General features: G+C 42.4%; 1 protein-coding gene across 4 annotated transcripts in view; it reads right to left on the reverse strand.

Annotated features, from left to right (window-relative positions):
* Positions 1 to 3,485: 3,485 nt before the first annotated feature.
* Positions 3,486 to 18,869, reverse strand: part of LOC147886493 (mannosyl-oligosaccharide glucosidase GCS1-like) — a 161,609-nt gene continuing 146,225 nt past the window's right edge. The window contains exons 21-24 of one of the 4 annotated variants that reach the window (XR_015543283.1): positions 11,767 to 11,876; positions 11,618 to 11,681; positions 11,202 to 11,498; positions 3,486 to 3,600 (exon numbers count right to left, since the gene is read on the reverse strand). Coding sequence is in view for 1 of the 4 variants with exons in the window: in XM_087395129.1 (XP_087251255.1) it covers positions 11,360 to 11,498; positions 11,618 to 11,681; positions 11,767 to 11,876 (313 nt within the window). In the remaining 3 variants the exon portion in view is untranslated. Of the gene's footprint in view, positions 3,601 to 10,566; positions 11,076 to 11,196; positions 11,499 to 11,617; positions 11,682 to 11,766; positions 11,877 to 18,869 lie in introns of those variants that run through there. The other 3 variants (XR_015543284.1, XR_015543282.1, XM_087395129.1) reach the window with 3 other exon arrangements.

Here is an 18,869-nt window from a genome sequence, read left to right on the forward strand (position 1 = left end):
TCGTTCTATCAACTTCTCTTGTTCCTTCTCCACATCACATTGGACTTGGCCATAGATAGACCTTTCTAAATCTTGTTTGCCTTCAGTGAGCTTATGGATTGATTCTTCCAATTCATGTCACTCCAAGTCTAATGCATGTGCTTTGTCAATTGAGTTCTTTGTTTTGCAATTGGAGATCCTGCATACTATTATGCATTGCCACAACAGTAATATTTCCCAAATGTGCAAGTTCTTCTGCTTGGGTTCTCTGCACCTCGCTTGCTTGCATAGCCAATGTCTGAGAATGGTTCAATCGATTGCAATAACTGAGCAATCTAGCATGTCCCTTGCCACAACAAACCGAACAACATCATGCATTGTATGAAAAGGAGGACTCTTTTGGGTGGCAGGGTCTAAAGGATACAAGTTTCCATCCACCCAAAGGTCAAGATGCTTCTTCCTTTGCAATCGAAGACTGTGGAGCACACTTTGAGGAGTTCCACTATATCCCAAACAGCATATGCTTGCATATTCTACCTCCAGTTGTAGGTTCACATGGTACTTGTTGGATATGTCCTCGAATGGTGCCATGAATACTCAAAGAGAGGTATCAGTGATGCAAGCTAAAATGTAGGGGAGAGCTGGCAAAGATGGAGTAGTGAGAGAGAGCGAGTAGCAAGGAAGAGGGAGGAGGAGAAGCAGATGAGGGCAAGAGGAAGAGGAGGAGGAGAGTAGGGCGACAGGTGTAGAAGGGAGGGAAGGAGCTGCTGCAGAAGGAAGGAGGAGGGGAGAGATTATGCAGGAGGTAGGAGCAGAGGAGAGGGAGCCCGGGTGGCTGGAGAAGGAGGGGAGAGGAAGGAGGGAGGAGGAGCCAGAAGGAGGAGGAGGGGAGAGGGAGGAGGGAGGAGGAGAAGCAAGACAGAGGAGGGGAGAGGAGGAGGGAGGAGGAGGGAGGGAGAGGGAGGGAGGGAGGGAGGGAGGGAGGGAGGAGGGGGAGGGAGAGAGAGGGAGGGAGGAAGAGAGAGGGAGGGAGGGAGATTCGAAATTTGAAATTCAAATTTCAAAAAGTGGCCCCCTCCCCTCATTGATGGGGGGAGAGGTGGGCTCAAATGTGGGCTTAACCCACCTAGGTTGGGCTGCTAGACCCTCCAAGCCCCTTGCATTAGCCCACTAAGCATTCCCTAATCCATTCCTTATGAGACCCTTTTGAGACCCCAATTCTCCCCTAATGTTTATTTTTATTAGGGCATACAAACTTTCAACACCAATATAAAAGTTTCACTTCTTAACAAAAATAATATTAACAAGCTGAACAAAGTTCAAGTGGCCTGCCTTGGAGATCCAAAATGAAAAAGAAGACAATAAGATGCATAGCAAGGAGAAGAGGGCGAGGTAGAGAGAGAGAGAGAGAGAGAGAGAGAGAGAAACAAGGAGGACTGAATGACGAGAAAGGAATGATGCTAACTAAAAGTGGACAACAAATTATCCAAAATTTTAAAAAATACACAAAATCTCCTTTTTTGTTTCTACTACAAAGGCTTTACTAAGACCTGCACCTATGGTAGCCAAAAAATCATCCTTGTTAGTAATGAGTCTGAACATCATCACTTTTGAAGCATAAACTCCCCATTCCGTGTAGTGAATGTAGTTTTATCCTAATCTTGAGGTGGTATAGACACCTGATTGGATCCTGAGAACCCATCAAAGAAGTTGTATGCTTCTTTGCCTGCGACCTTTTCCAAGACATGCTCCATGAAGGCAATGAGTAATAATCCTTATGTGTTGCCATGTTTCTTGAGATCAATGCATACCCTAACTTTGCCATTCTTTTTCAGCACTATGACTATGGGTTACACCTAGTCTATATGCTCAATCTCATAAATGAACCCTCCATCAATTTGTTTTCATATCTCCTCTTGGACAACCATCTCATATTTGGGTTCATCAAATAAGGTCATTGCCATACCAGTCTAAAGTCATCCATCATAGGGATGGTGTGTTGCACTACTTCTAGTAGGACACCCTTCATGTCCATGTATTTCCAAGCAAAACAATCTTGAAACTCATGGAACAAGGCAAGTAAGGCCTATTCTTGCTCAGGAGTTAGGTCTTTGTCTATGTAAACAAGCTTAGGATCTTCAATTGTACCAGCCTGATTCACCTCCTTGACCTTGGTGGGACCATCATATCGACTTTGGTCTCCTTGCTCAGTTGATCTTTTAGCCTATTCTAGCAGTATTTTGTGATCCTATGCTGTGCAAGTTTTAAGCTATGTAAACAAGCTTAGGATCTTCAATTGTACCAGCCTGGGGGTTCACCTCCTTGACCTTGGCAGGACCATCATATCAGTTTTGGTCTCCTTTCTCAATTGATCTTTTAGCCTATTCTAGTAGTATTTTGTGATCTATATTGTGTAAGCTGGTATGTATTACTTAATACATATATATTTATTATAATAGCCTCATTATTATGAATGATTTGTACATACAAAGCAAATCTCACATTGCCTAAAGAGAGGTGGTTAGTTGTTTTGAATTAATGACAACCAACTATTTCTCTAGAGTTGAAAAATAATGTTATTACTTGTAGTGACGCAAATGTTGCATTTCTCATGCTTATCTCATCATATGGTCAATCCATATTCAAAGACCCAAAGATTAATTAACCAGACCTTAGATGATTGACTTGTTCTCTTTTGAGAGCAACTTCATCTTGGACCTTTTCTTTGGTTCAAGTATGACTATTATTGTTCTTTTAAAAAGGATCTAGATTGCATTGTAGTTAAGAAGGAAAAAGACCAAGAATCATATATCATCCGACCAATCAATGTGACGCATGAGTTTGTTTGTTAATGCTAATCAAGAGGCAAGAGCTACAAACAACTAATAGAGAGTGGATACAATCATCACCATCAAAGGCTCAACCTCCTCTCTTAGTGACTTTGCTAAGTAAAGCATGAAGCACTTAAGGAACCTAAGATAGAAGTTACTATATAAGGAGAGATTAGTGGCACAGTTGATACGACAAGTATTCAATGTTTGGTTAGATATTTAACATATAGTCAAATGCATTTGATCATACATGCATATTTAAATATTTGTAATATACAATTTGGACATATGGACGTATTTTAAAATCTTAAAATGATTTGATTGTATTTCTAAAAGAGACCCAGACATATGGGTTTTCATTTGAAATATGGATTTGGACTTGTGCTTAGAGGTAGACACGTAATTAGACATTAAAATTTGTTAAACCACATAACTTTCTTTTCTAAAAAATAATTGTGTACTTGATTATTGAATTAAATCAATCCTTGAGATTACTTATAAAAATACTCTTTACTTTTTTATTTTACTTGAGAATTTTATCCCAGTTAGGAAAAATATGATCTTTCACACCTATTTGGCTTGAAATGAACTTCTTAGTAAGGATGGAAACTTATGATGATTTTGTGGATGTAAAATATTTCTTGCAATCCAAAAAAAATAAATCATAATTTGACATGTGTTTTTAACATGAAAATCATATGTAGTTATGTACTAAAACCCAACTATCTACTTTTAGTCCACTTTGAAAATTTGTGCTCTTTTGTAGAATCAATTGTTTTTGGAGATAGACCTGAAAAAAAAACCTACTTTAATAATCATAAGATTTTGAGTGGAATCTTATTTTTTAAACCCACGCAAGATTCTCAATCCATCCGCAATAGTGATTTTTTTTTTCAGTAATCCAATGTGTTAAGAGTCAAGAAGGGAGAAACAAAATGATGAGAAGAAATAAAGCCTCTTGAGATAGGCAGGTAATCATTAACTTAGTCTATCACCGAAGAAACAACACGATACATTGCATTCTTCTTTCCCAAATACTTGAGAATACTACTTAAATCCAAGCTATTGTTGTCCTAAAGTAGACCTGCACCATTATACGCTTGTTAAAAACCATTGAGTTTCTACACTTCCAAATGTGATTAATCACTACTTCTCTCACTAACTACCAACAACTGAACAAGACATCATTCAATTTGCCTCTATCACCGAGGATAACATTCCTCCAAGTCAAGCGTATTAACACTGAGAATCTTTCCAACCATTTAGTAACCTTTACCATAAGCCTTTGGTAACTACACACTCCCAAAAAATATGCATGTGGAATTCTCCTTACCTTGCACAGTATGGGTGAAAATATGGGATTCCATTAAGCCAATCTGACTCTTATTGGTAACTTGCAGGCAATTAATATCCATTTTTAAAGACTATTTCCCTAGAAATGAAACTCGAAAGCACATAGACAACAAAGATAGACATGATGTGTTTTACTACAGTGACTCTCCCAACAAACGAAAGCCTCTTTCCCATCCAATTTTCAACCTTCAACATTATTCTCTATACACACCACTTGAATTTTTAAGGGAAACTCCTACCCCAACAAGGCAACCCAAATTCTAAGCACATGACCTGATTTGTACCACTGAACGTTAAAGTTGTTAGCCCAATCAAGAACATCATCCCAATAAAGCCATACAACAATTGTCTTGGTTGTGTTAACCTTTGAATTAGAGATCACTGCAAAATCATCAAAAACTTTTCCTCACATTCTCTTCAATATTGAACAACAAACTAGAGTTATCACCGGAGAAGAATTGTGAGCAAAATGAAGATCCATCAAGTAGAGGCATATTCTATTGATTCGTAGAGTAATCCGATTGACAAAGTACACAATCACAAATAGCACGGGGGCCAAAGGGAACCCCTAACAATTGACCTCTTCAAAGGGGAACTCTTATATAAATAGCCATATGTGAAGAGCATCCGAGTCCCCGAAACCCAACCTTTGCATTTTATTAAGAACAATGTCCCAACTAACTTTGCCATATGCTTTTTCAAGCTTAAGCATTTCGAACCTTACATTTTGGAATATTGCATAGTCCACAATCAACAAAATGTTGAGGATGGCATGCTAGATGTTCCTGCCTTGCACAAATCCATACTTTCAGGAGTGGATAATTCTTCCTAGGATGAATTTAGTTCTATTAGCAATCATCTTTGCCAATACTTTGTAGATGCAATTCAACATTGACAAGGGCCTCCAATGACTAGGAATGAGTCTATTTTGATTTTTTGAGATGAGCTTGACAATTCTTGTATTTATGTTACGAGGCAATCCACCTTTACTACAACAATAGTTAATCAAATCCATCATATCAGCCTTGCAAGTTTTCGAGAAATGCTAATAGAACTTTCAGAATCTGTCTGGACCAGGAGACGTATCTTTAGCCATAACTGGATTGTTTCGTGGGGCAACACACTTCTTTAAAGATTTGCCCAAAAGAGCTCCATTCAGTTATTGTAATGTACTGGAACAATTGGCAGAGAACCTGCAATACTAACTAAATGATCTATAAATACGTCGGCAATATTGGTGTCTCCAAAAACTTGGATGCAGGCTTCATCAAGGATCATGGAAATATTTTCCCTGATTTTCTTCTCACGAACAGTTGAAAAGAAAAAAGAGGATGGGTGGTCACCATCGTCAGGCCATCTGAAACTGGCTTAAATCCTGGATGCCGCACGTTTACTGTGTTCCAGGGCTCTAAGAAACAATTCCATCAACTTAAGCAATGATACAGTTGTTGGATCAAAAGGAGAATCTTGGATTGCTTCATAAACAGGACGGGCCCAAATTGCAGCACTTTCTTTAGCCTTTAGCTTTTGTGCTCTTGCCATTCTATGCATGCTTTCCACCTTCATACAGGGCATAAGTACTTACGCGAAGAAGCAACTCATGCATCCTGAATCGCAGAGTCAAACTCTTTTTGTTAAAAAAAAAAGGTTTTAAATCTAAACAAGATTGGACCCTTGTAGCAGGCACAACAGCTAGATCAAACGTCACCATGAGTGGATAATGATATGAAGAAAGACTCTGTAATTACGTTTCCATGAAGCATCGGTTTAAACGGCCATCCATGTTCTATGAAGTAGGCTCTATCTAGCCTTGCTGCTCTCCAAGTCTTGTCAACATGGCGGTTATGTGATGTAAAGACCCTAAGATTCTTTGGTGAATTGAAACTCAACCAATCTACCTACGAGCAGGCGCTTACAAAAGCATCCCATGACTTGAGCTCCTGACTCGACATGTCAAGACTAGCATGAGATGATCATGCAGCTCGGTAACACAATTCCGATTGCCTAAGTAGATTGCATGCTTACCTTCCAGTTCAGTTTCCAACTCGTCCCACAAAGCAGCTCTCGTCGTTGATCGATTCGAAGCATAGATCAACACCACCAAAAAGAAAACTCCCTAGAAACTTACTTCTACTGAGATGAACTCACCAATGCGTCTTGCAAATTCCTGGTTAGGCATGTTGTTCCACCTTTTCTAGTAAAAGGGCGATTGTTGCTGAGCAATTGATAACTATCAACCTAAAGTCCCGCTACATTAGTGTTACATGTCTCAGTTCTTGGAGCGCAAGAACATGATGTTTGAATTTCTTGATCATTTTCCTTACTGCCACTTGTTTCCACTTAGCACAAACACTGCATACATTCCAGGTCATCATGACTAGTTCATGGTGAGTAAGTGGCGCATACATATTAACAAATGACGTGTCTTTTTGTAACCTCCTTTTGACTGCTCTGCATGCTGCCCTTTTGGTATCTAGCAGGCTCTGTCTGCATGCCCACCACATCATCCAATAGTCTTTGTGCATCTGCAACGTTCTTGCTACCTAAATCTTTGTTTTGACACATCCAGGGCTGGAACCTAGGCTGTCTTTTAGAGCAGCAAGGTGCCGAGGTCCTTGGACATAGAGTCTACATACACTCGAGGTGGAGCACGCGGACTCATTGATCTAGAGATACCCGGCCGATAGTAGAAGTACCTTGTGATAAGATCAGAGGACCACATCCTGGTGGGACTCTGGATCTATCTTTTGTATTGTGTCCATAGCTTTGGACAAAAATATATAGTTTTGGTGGTTTCTATATCTGACTGGATTATTGTCTATTTACTAGTCTGCACATCTATTTGAAGCACAAAGTTAAGAAGTTTGTGATTCCACTCACCCCACACACACTATGTGAACTCCTGGGCTATTCTATCAGTCTTCTGCTGTGCGTACCCTCTGTTGGTTGATTTCTAACATGGTATCAGAGCCCAAATAGGAGGCTCACAAGTGTGGGAGCTTGACATTGCCAAAGGACGATCTTGATTCAAGGCTCTAGGGAATCGACCTGCACGACTGGAGGACTGTGCCCTTGCGAGAAGGAAGGTGACTCAGGTTCAATCAGGTGTGTATAGAGTTCAGGTCTATAGACGATTGAGTTTAACAACAAAGATGTCGATTTCAGAAGTAGAAGCCCCTTCTCTCCCTTCCTCCTGCCCCAGTTGAGTTCCTTCTTTCACCATCCCTAGCTTTGAAGAGTCCGGGAAACTGGATGGGACTGATTATCTTATGTGGAAGGTGAAGGTCCGGAGTCATATAGTGGCTCGAAAACTATGGAAGTTGACAATGGGAGCATAGGTGAAGCCGAAGGATATGATAGACAAAAAAGGGAGGATACTTATACCGATGGATGGAGAGAAACTCGAACCATGGGAGGATAGAGATCCCCATGCCCTGGCATTGATCATAGGGACTACGGCGGACTCTGTGATTCCTCACATCCAGATGACCGGCACATCAATAGAGGCGTGGGCCATTCTAAAGGATCTCTATGAAATAGATAATACATCCCGGATCTTGACTCTTCGACATCAACTCTACAATATGGATATGAATGAAGGGGGTTTGGTGCATGACCTCTTGACGAAGGTCAAGGTGGTGAGGGATCAACTAGCATCGGTTGGTTAGAAGGAGACTCCACCCACTTAGCCTTGATGGTACTTAGGAGGCTACCACAGAATTTCAAGAGCTTCGTTACGACTGTGACAACAGGACAAAGGGCCAAACCTCTGACTTTTGAGGTGTTGGGTCCATTACTACTCTAGGGAGAAGCTCTACAACAACGACGACAATGACAAGGCATTACTAGAAAAGGAAAGGGAAAGCCTAACGGTGGCAAGCCCAAGAAGGATGATTCTGGAGATGAAGAGGACACGTCCAAGAAGAGGAAGCACAAGAAATTTTGTTTCTATTGTGACAAGCCATGCCATTTTGCGAAGGATTGCAGAAAGAAGAAGGCGGATTAGAAGAACAAGAAGTCGTCCAACTCAGATTCCGATGGTGATACAAAAGCCAAAGCTAATGTGGTAATCGGAGAACTGTTCTTGGTGACATCTCCATGTGTTACTCAGGTCAGATATGCTGACCTAGAAGCCACAATGAAGATGTCTAACATTGAGATTATGGCCGACGGGGAGTCGGAGACCTTTGTGAAGGTGAAGGACATCATGGAGTGCTTGGACTCTTCCAGGTGCGTGGCTGTTGATATTGACACGAGGGTGGAGTGCCCTAGGGTTTCCAGTTCAGATAGTTGCTGTAATTCAGAAGGGGACAATACATGATTACACAAGTTATTGGTATTTGCCTCCATGGGGTGCATAGTTTGCTTTCAGAGCAAGCACACATGCATACGACGTTCTGGTATGTATTTGATGTCACTAATTTAAGCCTTTACAGCATGCTATGGAGAGAATATGCTCTTCATATGTCTCAGGTAAAGCAAGATTGGAAGGAATGGGCCTTCTTCGAAGACAGAAGGAGAAGTGGGGGTGCTTCTTCAAATCTCGGACACAGGTTGCTAAAAGCTGATTATGGACAAGGTGTACTGAAGCCAAGTACTTGCTTGAGAACTCAGTGAGAGTTCATGGTCCAAGTTATCTGGAGATATTCTTGGGATGTCATTTCTCGAGATGGTTCTTTTGTTGCGGACCTTGCTAGAGAAAGGACGAGTTGAAATAGACCCTGAGAGCATGATGCCTAAAAGACTCCAGGTTGTTCACTAATTATGAGGGAAACAACTAGAAGATGGTGGCATCTGGATTGCTGGAGTTTGAAGGCGGGAGCGTGACTGAAGGTGGTGGTGCCATCTGGTGCTACCTTGGTGGACATGTGTTTAGGATGGTTTGCTTGTGCAGGACCAGACCTTGAGGAGCAGAAGCCACTCGTTGAAAAGCCAAGAACCCAAATCGACACCACATTATTCCAAAGGGTTCCATCATGGGTCATCAACGTGTTGGCATTGGGCCGAGATGTGTCGGTGAGAGGGCGTGTTGGAAAGGTCACCTCCCGATCTGTAAGCCCCCAAATGAGGAGTGCATGGGGCAGGGAGACCTAGGGCAGGATAGGCCCAGAAAAGAAAGGAGAAGTGGCTGCCACATGGGCAGCAGCAAGGCTGCCATGTGGGCAGCACATAAGGAGATCCACCCGGACCCTTAGAGGCTGCATCAAGGGAGCAGATGGACAGGAAAGATGGTGGGGCAATATGCCTTGGATCTGGCCTTTCAGGAAGCAACTGAGGAGCAGCATGAAGGCGCAGGAGTGGAGCTGGTTAGGGCTGACAAACGGGCAGCGGTGCAGGGCATCCAATGGGCCAGATGTTGCAGCAAAGGGAGAGGCTGCAAGTTCGGCACCCTGCCCTTATATAGGGCCAAGAAGGCTGGTCGGCTGGCCAACCAGGCCGGCCAGCCCACAGCCCAAGAATGGGCAGCCCACAGCCTCATATAGGGGAGTTGGTGGGGTCGGTTGGGTCAGGCTGAGTCTGCCAATATGCAGCAGACTGGTCAGCTATTTTGAGCCCCTTGGGGACCTATAAAAGGAGCCCATTGGCAGGGCATTATATCATCCAGAAGCCAACAGATTTTGGGAGCAGCAGGAGCAGCAGGAGACACACTCTCAGGCCTACATCCAAGAGGCAGAGAAGTCCCAGTGGTGCTGCAGACTGAGCACATCTAGAGCTGAAACCTAGGCTATCTTCTAAGGCAGCAAGTTGCTGAGGTCTTGGGACGGAGAGTCTACATTAAGGGGACGTCGCCTGTTGGCGAGCATCCTAATGACGCTTGTTGCTCATTCTTCTTCAGACTATTTGTTTTGTAGCTACTTGGGAAAGTTGTTATCCACAATAGTGTTGGAAGCTCTGTAAGCTCCCATTGAGAACGAAAGAAAACAAGGTTGCAAATGAATATGTAACACAAAGTATGACAAAGACGCTACAATTGACAGATGTAAAGCTAGATTGTTTCTTGTTTCTTGGCTTGAATCAATACTTCGATGAAGAATAAAGTTTTAAAAGAGGATGTGGCTTGCAAAATGGCAAAGAATTCATCAATTGAAATATGTAACAGAAAGTTTTGCTATTATGGATGTGAGAAGTTAAACCCAAATCATACTCTATACTACAAAGGTTGTCATCATTGGACATCAACAAATGCAAAGACATTTGAAGTACCTCTCAAATTTGTAATACTCTCATGAATATTCACTAGAGACCTCACTGCTCAATCTAATTGATACATTTAAGGAATACTAACTTCTTCAAATAGTAAAAAGACAAAAGCTCCAACAAATAACTTCATGTCAAAACCATCCTATGCATCCCTTGATTCTCTATGACATTCAGTTTAGCTTCAAAGTCATCCCCCTCTCAAACTAGACCTCAGAAACCAACAAGGTATAACTTCAACAGGATTATATAAGGTAATGCAAGCATTAGTAATTTTGCGGATTCTGAAAAATAGAAAGGGGTCAATTTTTTTTATGATCGTTGTGATGCATGATAGTTTTGCAAGTCAATGAGTGGAGTATGGACTCATAATAAGGTCTAATGAGCTGGCTTTACTCTTTAGTGCTATTGTTCATCATGGCTGAGTTTTTTTTTCCCTGTCAGTCGTGAAGACCTTAAAAATTAAATATTAAAGAGACCGACCTTAACTACTAAGACGTAAGAAACTTTCTGGACCAGTTGAAGCTCAAGACAACAAATTTCATGGTGAATCATGCATAAATGAATCCATACTTTTCCAATCAAGATGAGACCTTTCTGAGGAAATGGATATATCTTGAGAAGGCCGGTGGAATTCTTTGTTTGAAAGCAGATCACAGTTGTGGATCATTGACCATTGTTTCATACCTGCCAAAATGGTGATGTACATTGACACTACCATCATGTAGAAACATGATTACAGCACATTATCACATTGAATGAAACAGAAGTGCAGAACTTCTATAGGTATTCTTTGAAAAAAAAAAAAAGAACTTCTATAGGTAGAGAAGTTCAACATACCTTACACAGTAGCAGATTTAACCACCAGTTGTAAGTAGCTCGAACAACTCTCACAGTTGGAACGCTCCAACAATCACAAAAATGGCAGATTTATAAGGACACCATTGAGCCTGAATGAATTTCATTAAGTCCATATGCCCCGGTCTAATGTGCATATCTCAATATGTTTCAGACATGATCAAAAGAACCAGAGAGGTCCATCCAGTAAATGGGTGAGCGCCTTTTCCTTTTCCGTCGGCAGAGTTGTCATACTGTTCCCATAGATAGCCACTCTCATAGTAGGAGTTTACTATATTCCTGCAGCATGAAGTTTTAGTCACAACAAATGAGATCAGCAAGGATTTTTTTCCTGTGAAAGATAAATTCTTGAATACTCTGCTTCTGCTAATTGGGCTAGAAGAAAAGGTTTAGCAAACCTTATAAGATTTTCACGCAACTGCATGTAGAGTTGCAAGGCGCTACCTTTGTAGGGTCCAGGTTCTGATGCAGCAAGAATGAATTGGGTTAGGCACTTTGCGAATTATTTTACACAGTCAATACAAAAGAAATAAATGGATCCTCATACCTTGAGAATAGTGATGGAGGGAGGAGAGGATTAAAAAATTCAAGTTGATCCAGACAGGTCCCCTCCAGTAAGGTGGATCATGCTCAGTGTTATGTTTCATGTGGATTGAACTGCAACAACACATCAGGGAAGCTCTCACATAATAAGCACTTGTCTCATGGATCTTAGCAATTTAATCACCTGCTCCCCTCTGTTCTACCTGGTTTCAGCACTTTCCTCTGCAATTTCTCTCATCTTTTTGGCTAGCTTGCTTGGGAAACGGTGCATAAATGACCTTACAGAGGCAGACTGTAAGCATTACAAACAATGTTCAGGTATCTTCACTGAGCTTCTTATTTCTTAAGCTATTCATGTTTCAGTTGTGTTCAACTTCTCATGTAAACTCCGCATAATCTGTAGCATGTAAAAAAAGGACCTAATGAATAAAGGGCTTTACTCACAATCCTGTTTGACACAATTTACAGAGACTTATGCCCTCAGTTCTGTCTTAGCAACGTTACAAGATTTCTTCGTCTCATGCTCTCAGGGTCTTTTTCATACTTAATAGAAGTCTTTTTATTGGAAGAAAAAAGAAAACGACTATAAGTCATCTCCATTATTAAGCAAATTATTTTGTTTGTTTCGGCAATGCTATTTAAAATACACAGCAATAGAGAGGCAGCCATAGCTGCAAGAATTTCAAAAAGACCAGATATAAATAGTTCCATTGATGGAAAAAGGTTTTTTGTCACGAGGGCGTGATTTCTGGCGCATGCCCGTTGGCCTGCATGTGGGCAGGACCCTAGGAAAACAAGGGGCGAGGTCAAGGGTTACTCGAAGTGCTAGAACCCCTAGCATTTGTGCCTTGGGGGCAAATGAAAGGTCTAGGGCCAAGAGGGGCCCAAAGAACCTTAGGACTTGAAGTTAGTCATTGGTGGGGTTCTAAAAAAGGACCCACTAGAGGGGGCCTAGGGGCAATTGAAGGCCCTTGGAGGCAACCCAAGTCATGGGCTGCCACGTGGCAAGCCCCTACAGCCCCTTTTGGAAAGGAAGCCCAAGGAAGGCCTTGGGCAAGAAAATGGCGCACGAAAGTTCACGAGAGGGAGAAAAAAGGTCCCACGGGAGCCGACGCCTACAGATAGAGGATACCCGTGATCGTGCAACGGTACAAAAGGCCATTAATGAAGGTGTACGACTATACAGGCTCATGTAGTCATTGTTGGCACAAAGCATTAATGGCAACTAAAGACGTACGGCTATGTAAGGGCTGTGGCGCAATCATCTATCTGGGTGTGTACGGCTGTTGAGGGTACGGTCTACAGGTACTTCTTGCTAGCCTAAGAACTGCTGTACGAAACAGTCCGTACAGCCATACGGGATTGTACTGAAACAGTAGGTGTACGGCTGTGTGTACGGAGGGCTGGGCCTGTGGAACGAATTGTGTGCAGCTAAGTGTACGGCAAGATTGGGCCTGCATATAACCTGTGTACAGATTTGTTGTACGGTTTGTTTGGGGCAGAGCTGTGTGTGAATATAGACAGCGAGGCAAAGTGGAAGCTCTTGCTTAGACGTTGTGCATAAGCTCGTGAATGAGCTCGGTTGGGCTTTGGGCAGAGAAAAGCAGACACGCATGCTTTGGTGAATTTGCCATTTGCAATGGCTTGTTGTGAAGAAGCCTAGTTAGCAAGGTGATTCACATTGAGTGCTTGCAGATCAAAGATTGACCTTTGTGATCATTGGGCTGTTCATTTATGTTTTTGCTCAATGCTTGGGTAGTCCAATAAGCCAGTGGGCACCAAGGGCAGTGTGGAAACTTGTTCATTCCCGTGTGGGGGTTGTCAGAGAACAAATTCCAAGTCACATGCTAGTGTATGGTCAAAGATGGATGCTCAAGAGCAAAACCCAGCAGGGTCATGACCTGGATTATTGATGCCTACCAGAGTGTGAAGCCTTGCCAATGGATGCTAGCTGTGTATTTTTGTCCTGAGCATGTGAATGGCTAAGAGGGCACTCAAGGCAGCTAAAGAAGTCTGTATGACCAAGTATTGGTTGCTAGGAACAGACCTAAGCTGAGTGCAAGTGTTTTGGACCTGAAATGGATGCTCCAATAGCTATGCTTGATGGAGGTCACTTTCAGTAGAGATTATGCTTTGGTTTCTTTAGGAGATGCGTCACATGCAGGCAAGGGTTGCTAGGAAGATGGCACATCTTTGGTACAGCCTCATTGCCGAGTAGGCAAGGGTCGGGAATCCGTGCTTGGAATGGGAAGTATCCCTGAAACCCCGTGAGGAATGGTACAGGTGTGATTGCCTTAGTGTTTGCTGTGTTGTGATGCCAGTTCTCTTATGGAAATCAAGTTGATGTCTCAGGATGTATGATGTCAATAGGGTGAGAGACTATTGGACATGACAATCCTGGACAGTGGAGAAAGCTTGTGTATGCTTTCCCTTTTCTGCTTGGAGCGGATAGTTCGCTAATTGGGCACTAGTGACAGCTGTTGGGATTTGAGTGGCTGAGTGGGCTGCTAGTAACAGTTTTGGGCTGTGTGCAAGCTTCCTGGACTAGCGATGGAGACCTACTACCAGGAGTACTGAGACCGGTGAATAGTAAGGGCTATGCAAGGTATGTGGTTGCTCACTGGGATGTGGAATACCCCAGTTGTTGTAAGGAGTGTATCCTTTATGTAGCCTGGATTTCAGGGCCTCTCACTTAATTAAAAGGGGCGCCAAGGTTTGGGGCCAATCTGTGTCTTTGTCTTGGTGCAGGGGCACTCTAGCTCCCAATCTGCTATAAATGCTTTTGCTGAATTGTTAACGTAACAGTGTTGACTTGTTACTTGTTCGTTTTACTGCCCTTTTATTTATTGAAGGCCGGTTTCATTTTTTCCATCAACGAAAACTTTCTAAAAGGGCCCTAAAGTCTGTTTTTGCTGCAGAAACCAGCAGCTAAGGTCACCATATGAATAATTGGCAAGGAACCAATCATTTTGACTGGTGATCAAGTCTTTGCTGCATAGCATAAAAACAAGGGCAAAGGGAAAGTTTCAGCTGGTAAGCCCCCTCATACACATGCTGGTCGCCCTCATGATGTATCTACTTCTGGAGAGAAGAAGAAGAAAAAGAGATGTAACTATTGCAGGAAACCTGGGCATGATATCACTGAGAATCGCATCTGAAAAGGAGTCTGGTACTCCCTAGTACAGATGATCAAATGAGTTAGCTAATTTTACCCATGATCAGCATTGGGCTTTTCTTGTTACTTGTCAGTATAATCCTGACATTCATGATGCATGCATGACAATTTCTGATGTTTCTGAAGCCTGGTTCTTTGATAGTGGTGCTAGTAAGCACATCTCTTCCAACAGGAAGTTATTCAGCTCACTTGCAAATGCACCAAAGATGTGCCAATAATACATCTTATTCAATAAAAGGCATTAGGCAAGTTGCCATGACTTCTGTATTTGGTGGTCTAGTCACTCTATACAATGTACTTTATGTACCAGGCATTGTAGGATCGAATGAAAGAGAGAGAGAGTGCAGGTAGCAAAGAGTCGCACGAATCTTAGCGGTCAAAACTAGGATTGTTAAGTACCTTCTTTGTTTCCTACTGCAGATCACGGGAGTAGCACCGATATTATTCCACCCAGCCTTTCTTGCTGAAACGTGAGAGCTAGCTGAGGATTCAGAAATTCCATAAATCACGTAAAAAGCACCATCTCCTTCTCTCACTAGCTCCAGCAAGCCCCAATCTTCCTAGATTGATCTAGATGCCACATGTCATCATTATAGGGCCTTACTAATGCAACATTTCACCCTCTCTTGGGATGCTTTAATTTCCTTTGCCCCTAGGCACATTTCATGCATTAGGCCCTTAGCCTTAGATCCACCTAGTCTGGTGCTATCAACCCTCACCTAGGACCTTGACATTAATTCCCTCCCGATCATTTACATAAAGCGCAAACAAATATATTACAAACATAGATCCTTTAAGGGAAATGTCGACTGATTCTTCCGAGGTCATGCTACCTCGGCTAGAGCGTAACATTCCTTCCCTCTTCAAACATCAGCGTCCTCGATGATAAAGTCTGGGAACACTCTCCGCAACTGGTACACGGATTCCCAGGTAGCTTCGGATAGAGGCTGACCATGCCATGCAACCAACACCGTGGGTATCTTCCGATTTCGTATTTGCATTGTTCCTCGGTCCAGGATTCTTGTTGGTTTGCGCCTCGCATTATCCTCTATCTCCTGAAACAAAACCACACCTTCAATTAGTGAGTCACATGTATGTAAAAATTTCTTTAAGCGCGAAACATGAAAAACCGGGTGCACCTTACACCCCTATGGCAATTCTAATTTATAGGCTACCTTGCCTATTCTCTTTAGAATTAACCACGGCCCACAGTATCGAGGTGATAACTTAGCACACTCTCCTGAAGTCAACGACTTCGAGTGCGAAGGAACTCTGAGAAAAACTTTTTCTCCTTTCTTAAATACTCTTATAGACTGGTTTTCATCCGCATACACCTTGGCTCTATCCATAGCCTGGCAGATATTAGCTCTCGCAAGCGCTAGCATCTCACGCATCTGAACCACAAAGTTCGTGGCCCTAGGCACTTTCTGAGGTACTCCAACTATAGTTGGATTTGCCGGTCTATAACCATAGTTCAGCTCAAACGGACTGAACCCCGTAGAGGAATGTTTTCTATCATTGTAGGCAAACTCTAACAATGGCAACCACTTGTCCCATGTATGTTGCCTCAATGACACATATGCCCTCAGCATATCCTCTAAAGTCTGGTTGACTCTCTCCATCTGACCATCCGTCTCAGGATGATCCCCACTACTCATTCCCAACTCAGTCCTTAGTGTCTCAAATACCGCGGTCCAAAAATGACCGGTAAATCTGACATCTCTGTCTGACACTATGGATCTAGGCAATCCATGCAGACGAAATATATGTCTAATAAACAAATCTGCCACTTGCGGGGCACTAACAGACTCCTTAGTCGGAATGAAGTGAGCCATTTTGTTTAGACGATCAACCACCACAAGGATAGAATCATACTCTCCTTGTGTTGTAGGCAGCCCTACAATAAAGTCCATGGAAATGCTCTCCCACTTACTCAGTGGTATTTCCAAGGGCTGTAAAAGTCCGGGTGGCTTTACCCGCTCAGCCTTACTTACCTGACACGAGAAACACTGTGTCACATATTCATGAATATGTTTTTTCATCTTTGGCCAAAAGAAATCTCGCTTCACGAGATCATATGTCTTCTTGACTCCTGGATGTCCCGCACATGGGCTATCATGGCACTGTCGAATGACTCTCTGCCTGAGATCATTCTGACTAAGTACTACTACCTTGCCATTTCTTTTCAGCATACCATCCCTTATGGTATATCTTGCATATGTTTGAACTTTGGCCTTTTCTGGGTGCAAGGTCATCCTTTTCGTTTTCCCCGAGTCTAAACACATGAGCTTTAGGTCATAAGCTCTGGACAAACTTGTCCACCTTTTGAGTTTCTCTAATCTCGGTCATTAGAGCACTCTCTAATACCGTAAAACTCATATTGTGCATAATGCGAGACAACGCATCAGCAACCTTATTATCCTTCCCTCTTCGGTACCGAATCATTAAATTAAACTCCTGCATGAGCTCTGCCCACCTAGCTTGGCGGCCCCTCAAGTCAGGCTGTTTACAAAAATGCTTCAGAGTATCATGATCCACATCCACATAAAACTCTGAACCATACAAATAATGCCTCCATGTTTTCAAAGCATGGATAACAGCATACAACTCCAATTCATGAGTTGGCCAATTTCTTTGAGAGGGAGAAAGCTTCTTGCTTTTAAAGGCTACTGGCCTTCCCTCTTGAAGGAGAACTGCTCCTACTGCAACGCCACTTGTATCGGTTTCCAACAACAACGGTTTCTGGGGATCAACTATTTTTAACACTGGTCCTGTGACCACAGCTTGTTTTATGGTGTTAAAACTTTCTTGTTGATTCTGTCCCCATATAAAAGATACTTTATCTGAGGTCAGATCAATCAATGGCGATAGTATTTCGGAATATCCTTTGATATGTCTTCTATAAAATTAGACAAATCCCAAGAATGATCGCAAAGAGGTCAGACTCTGAGGGATTGGCCAAGTCAGTATCGCAGCCACTTTCTTTGGATCCATTTCTACTCCCTCTTGAGTAATTATGAATCCTAAATATTCAAGTCTTACCATACACAGTATAGTTTTCTTTTTATTTACATAAAGATTTACATAAAGACTGGCTTTCCTCAAAGTACTGAACACTATTCTTAAGTGTTCGTGATGCTCAGTAATACTTTTACTGAATACCAAAATATCGTCAATAAAATGTACTACAAACTTTCCGATATACGGACGTAGTAAATCGTTCATAAGCATGACGAATGTAGCCGGAGCATTGGTAAGTCCAAAGGGCATTACCAAAAACTCATAATGTCCAAACCTGCTTCTAAAAGCGGTTTTATGCACATCCTCGGCTCTAATCCGGATCTGATGGTAGCCACACTTAAGATCTATCTTGCTAAAAATCACGGCTCCATGTAATGCATCTAGCAAATCATCAATCCGAGCCATCGGATACCTGTGCTTAACAGTGATATTATTCAATGCTCTGTAATCTATACAGAGGCGAAACATATCATCCTTTTTCTTCTTTAATATCACTGGCGAAGCAAAAGGTGAGAAACTTGGTTGAATCTGCCCCAACTTGAGGTATTCTTCCAGTTGTCTACGCACCTCCGCGTCTTCGGTAAAACTCATTCTATAGAGAGGTCTATTTACAGATTCTGCCCCCGGGATCAGCTCAATCTTATGCTGAACATTCCGCTCTGGAGGTAACCCATAAGGTAGTTCATCCCTAAAACATTCAGAGAACTCCTCTGCTATAAGATTAGCCAGCTTGGCCATCTCACCACTTTGCGTAACATCAGTGCTAGCCGAAGAATCATCAACCGGCTCTACCGATGCTGTGCAAAGGAATAAAAACTCTTCTTGAGCTTTTCGGATTTCCATCACGGAAACCAACGGTCCCTAAGGTATATCTTTTTCACCTCGCAAGACATAAAGCACATCATTCATCT

This window comes from Dipteris shenzhenensis, chromosome 24 (assembly GCF_047967505.1).
Source record: "Dipteris shenzhenensis isolate YYH24624 ecotype China chromosome 24, Dip_SZ_1.0, whole genome shotgun sequence".
Classification (NCBI taxonomy): Eukaryota; Viridiplantae; Streptophyta; class Polypodiopsida; order Gleicheniales; family Dipteridaceae; genus Dipteris; species Dipteris shenzhenensis.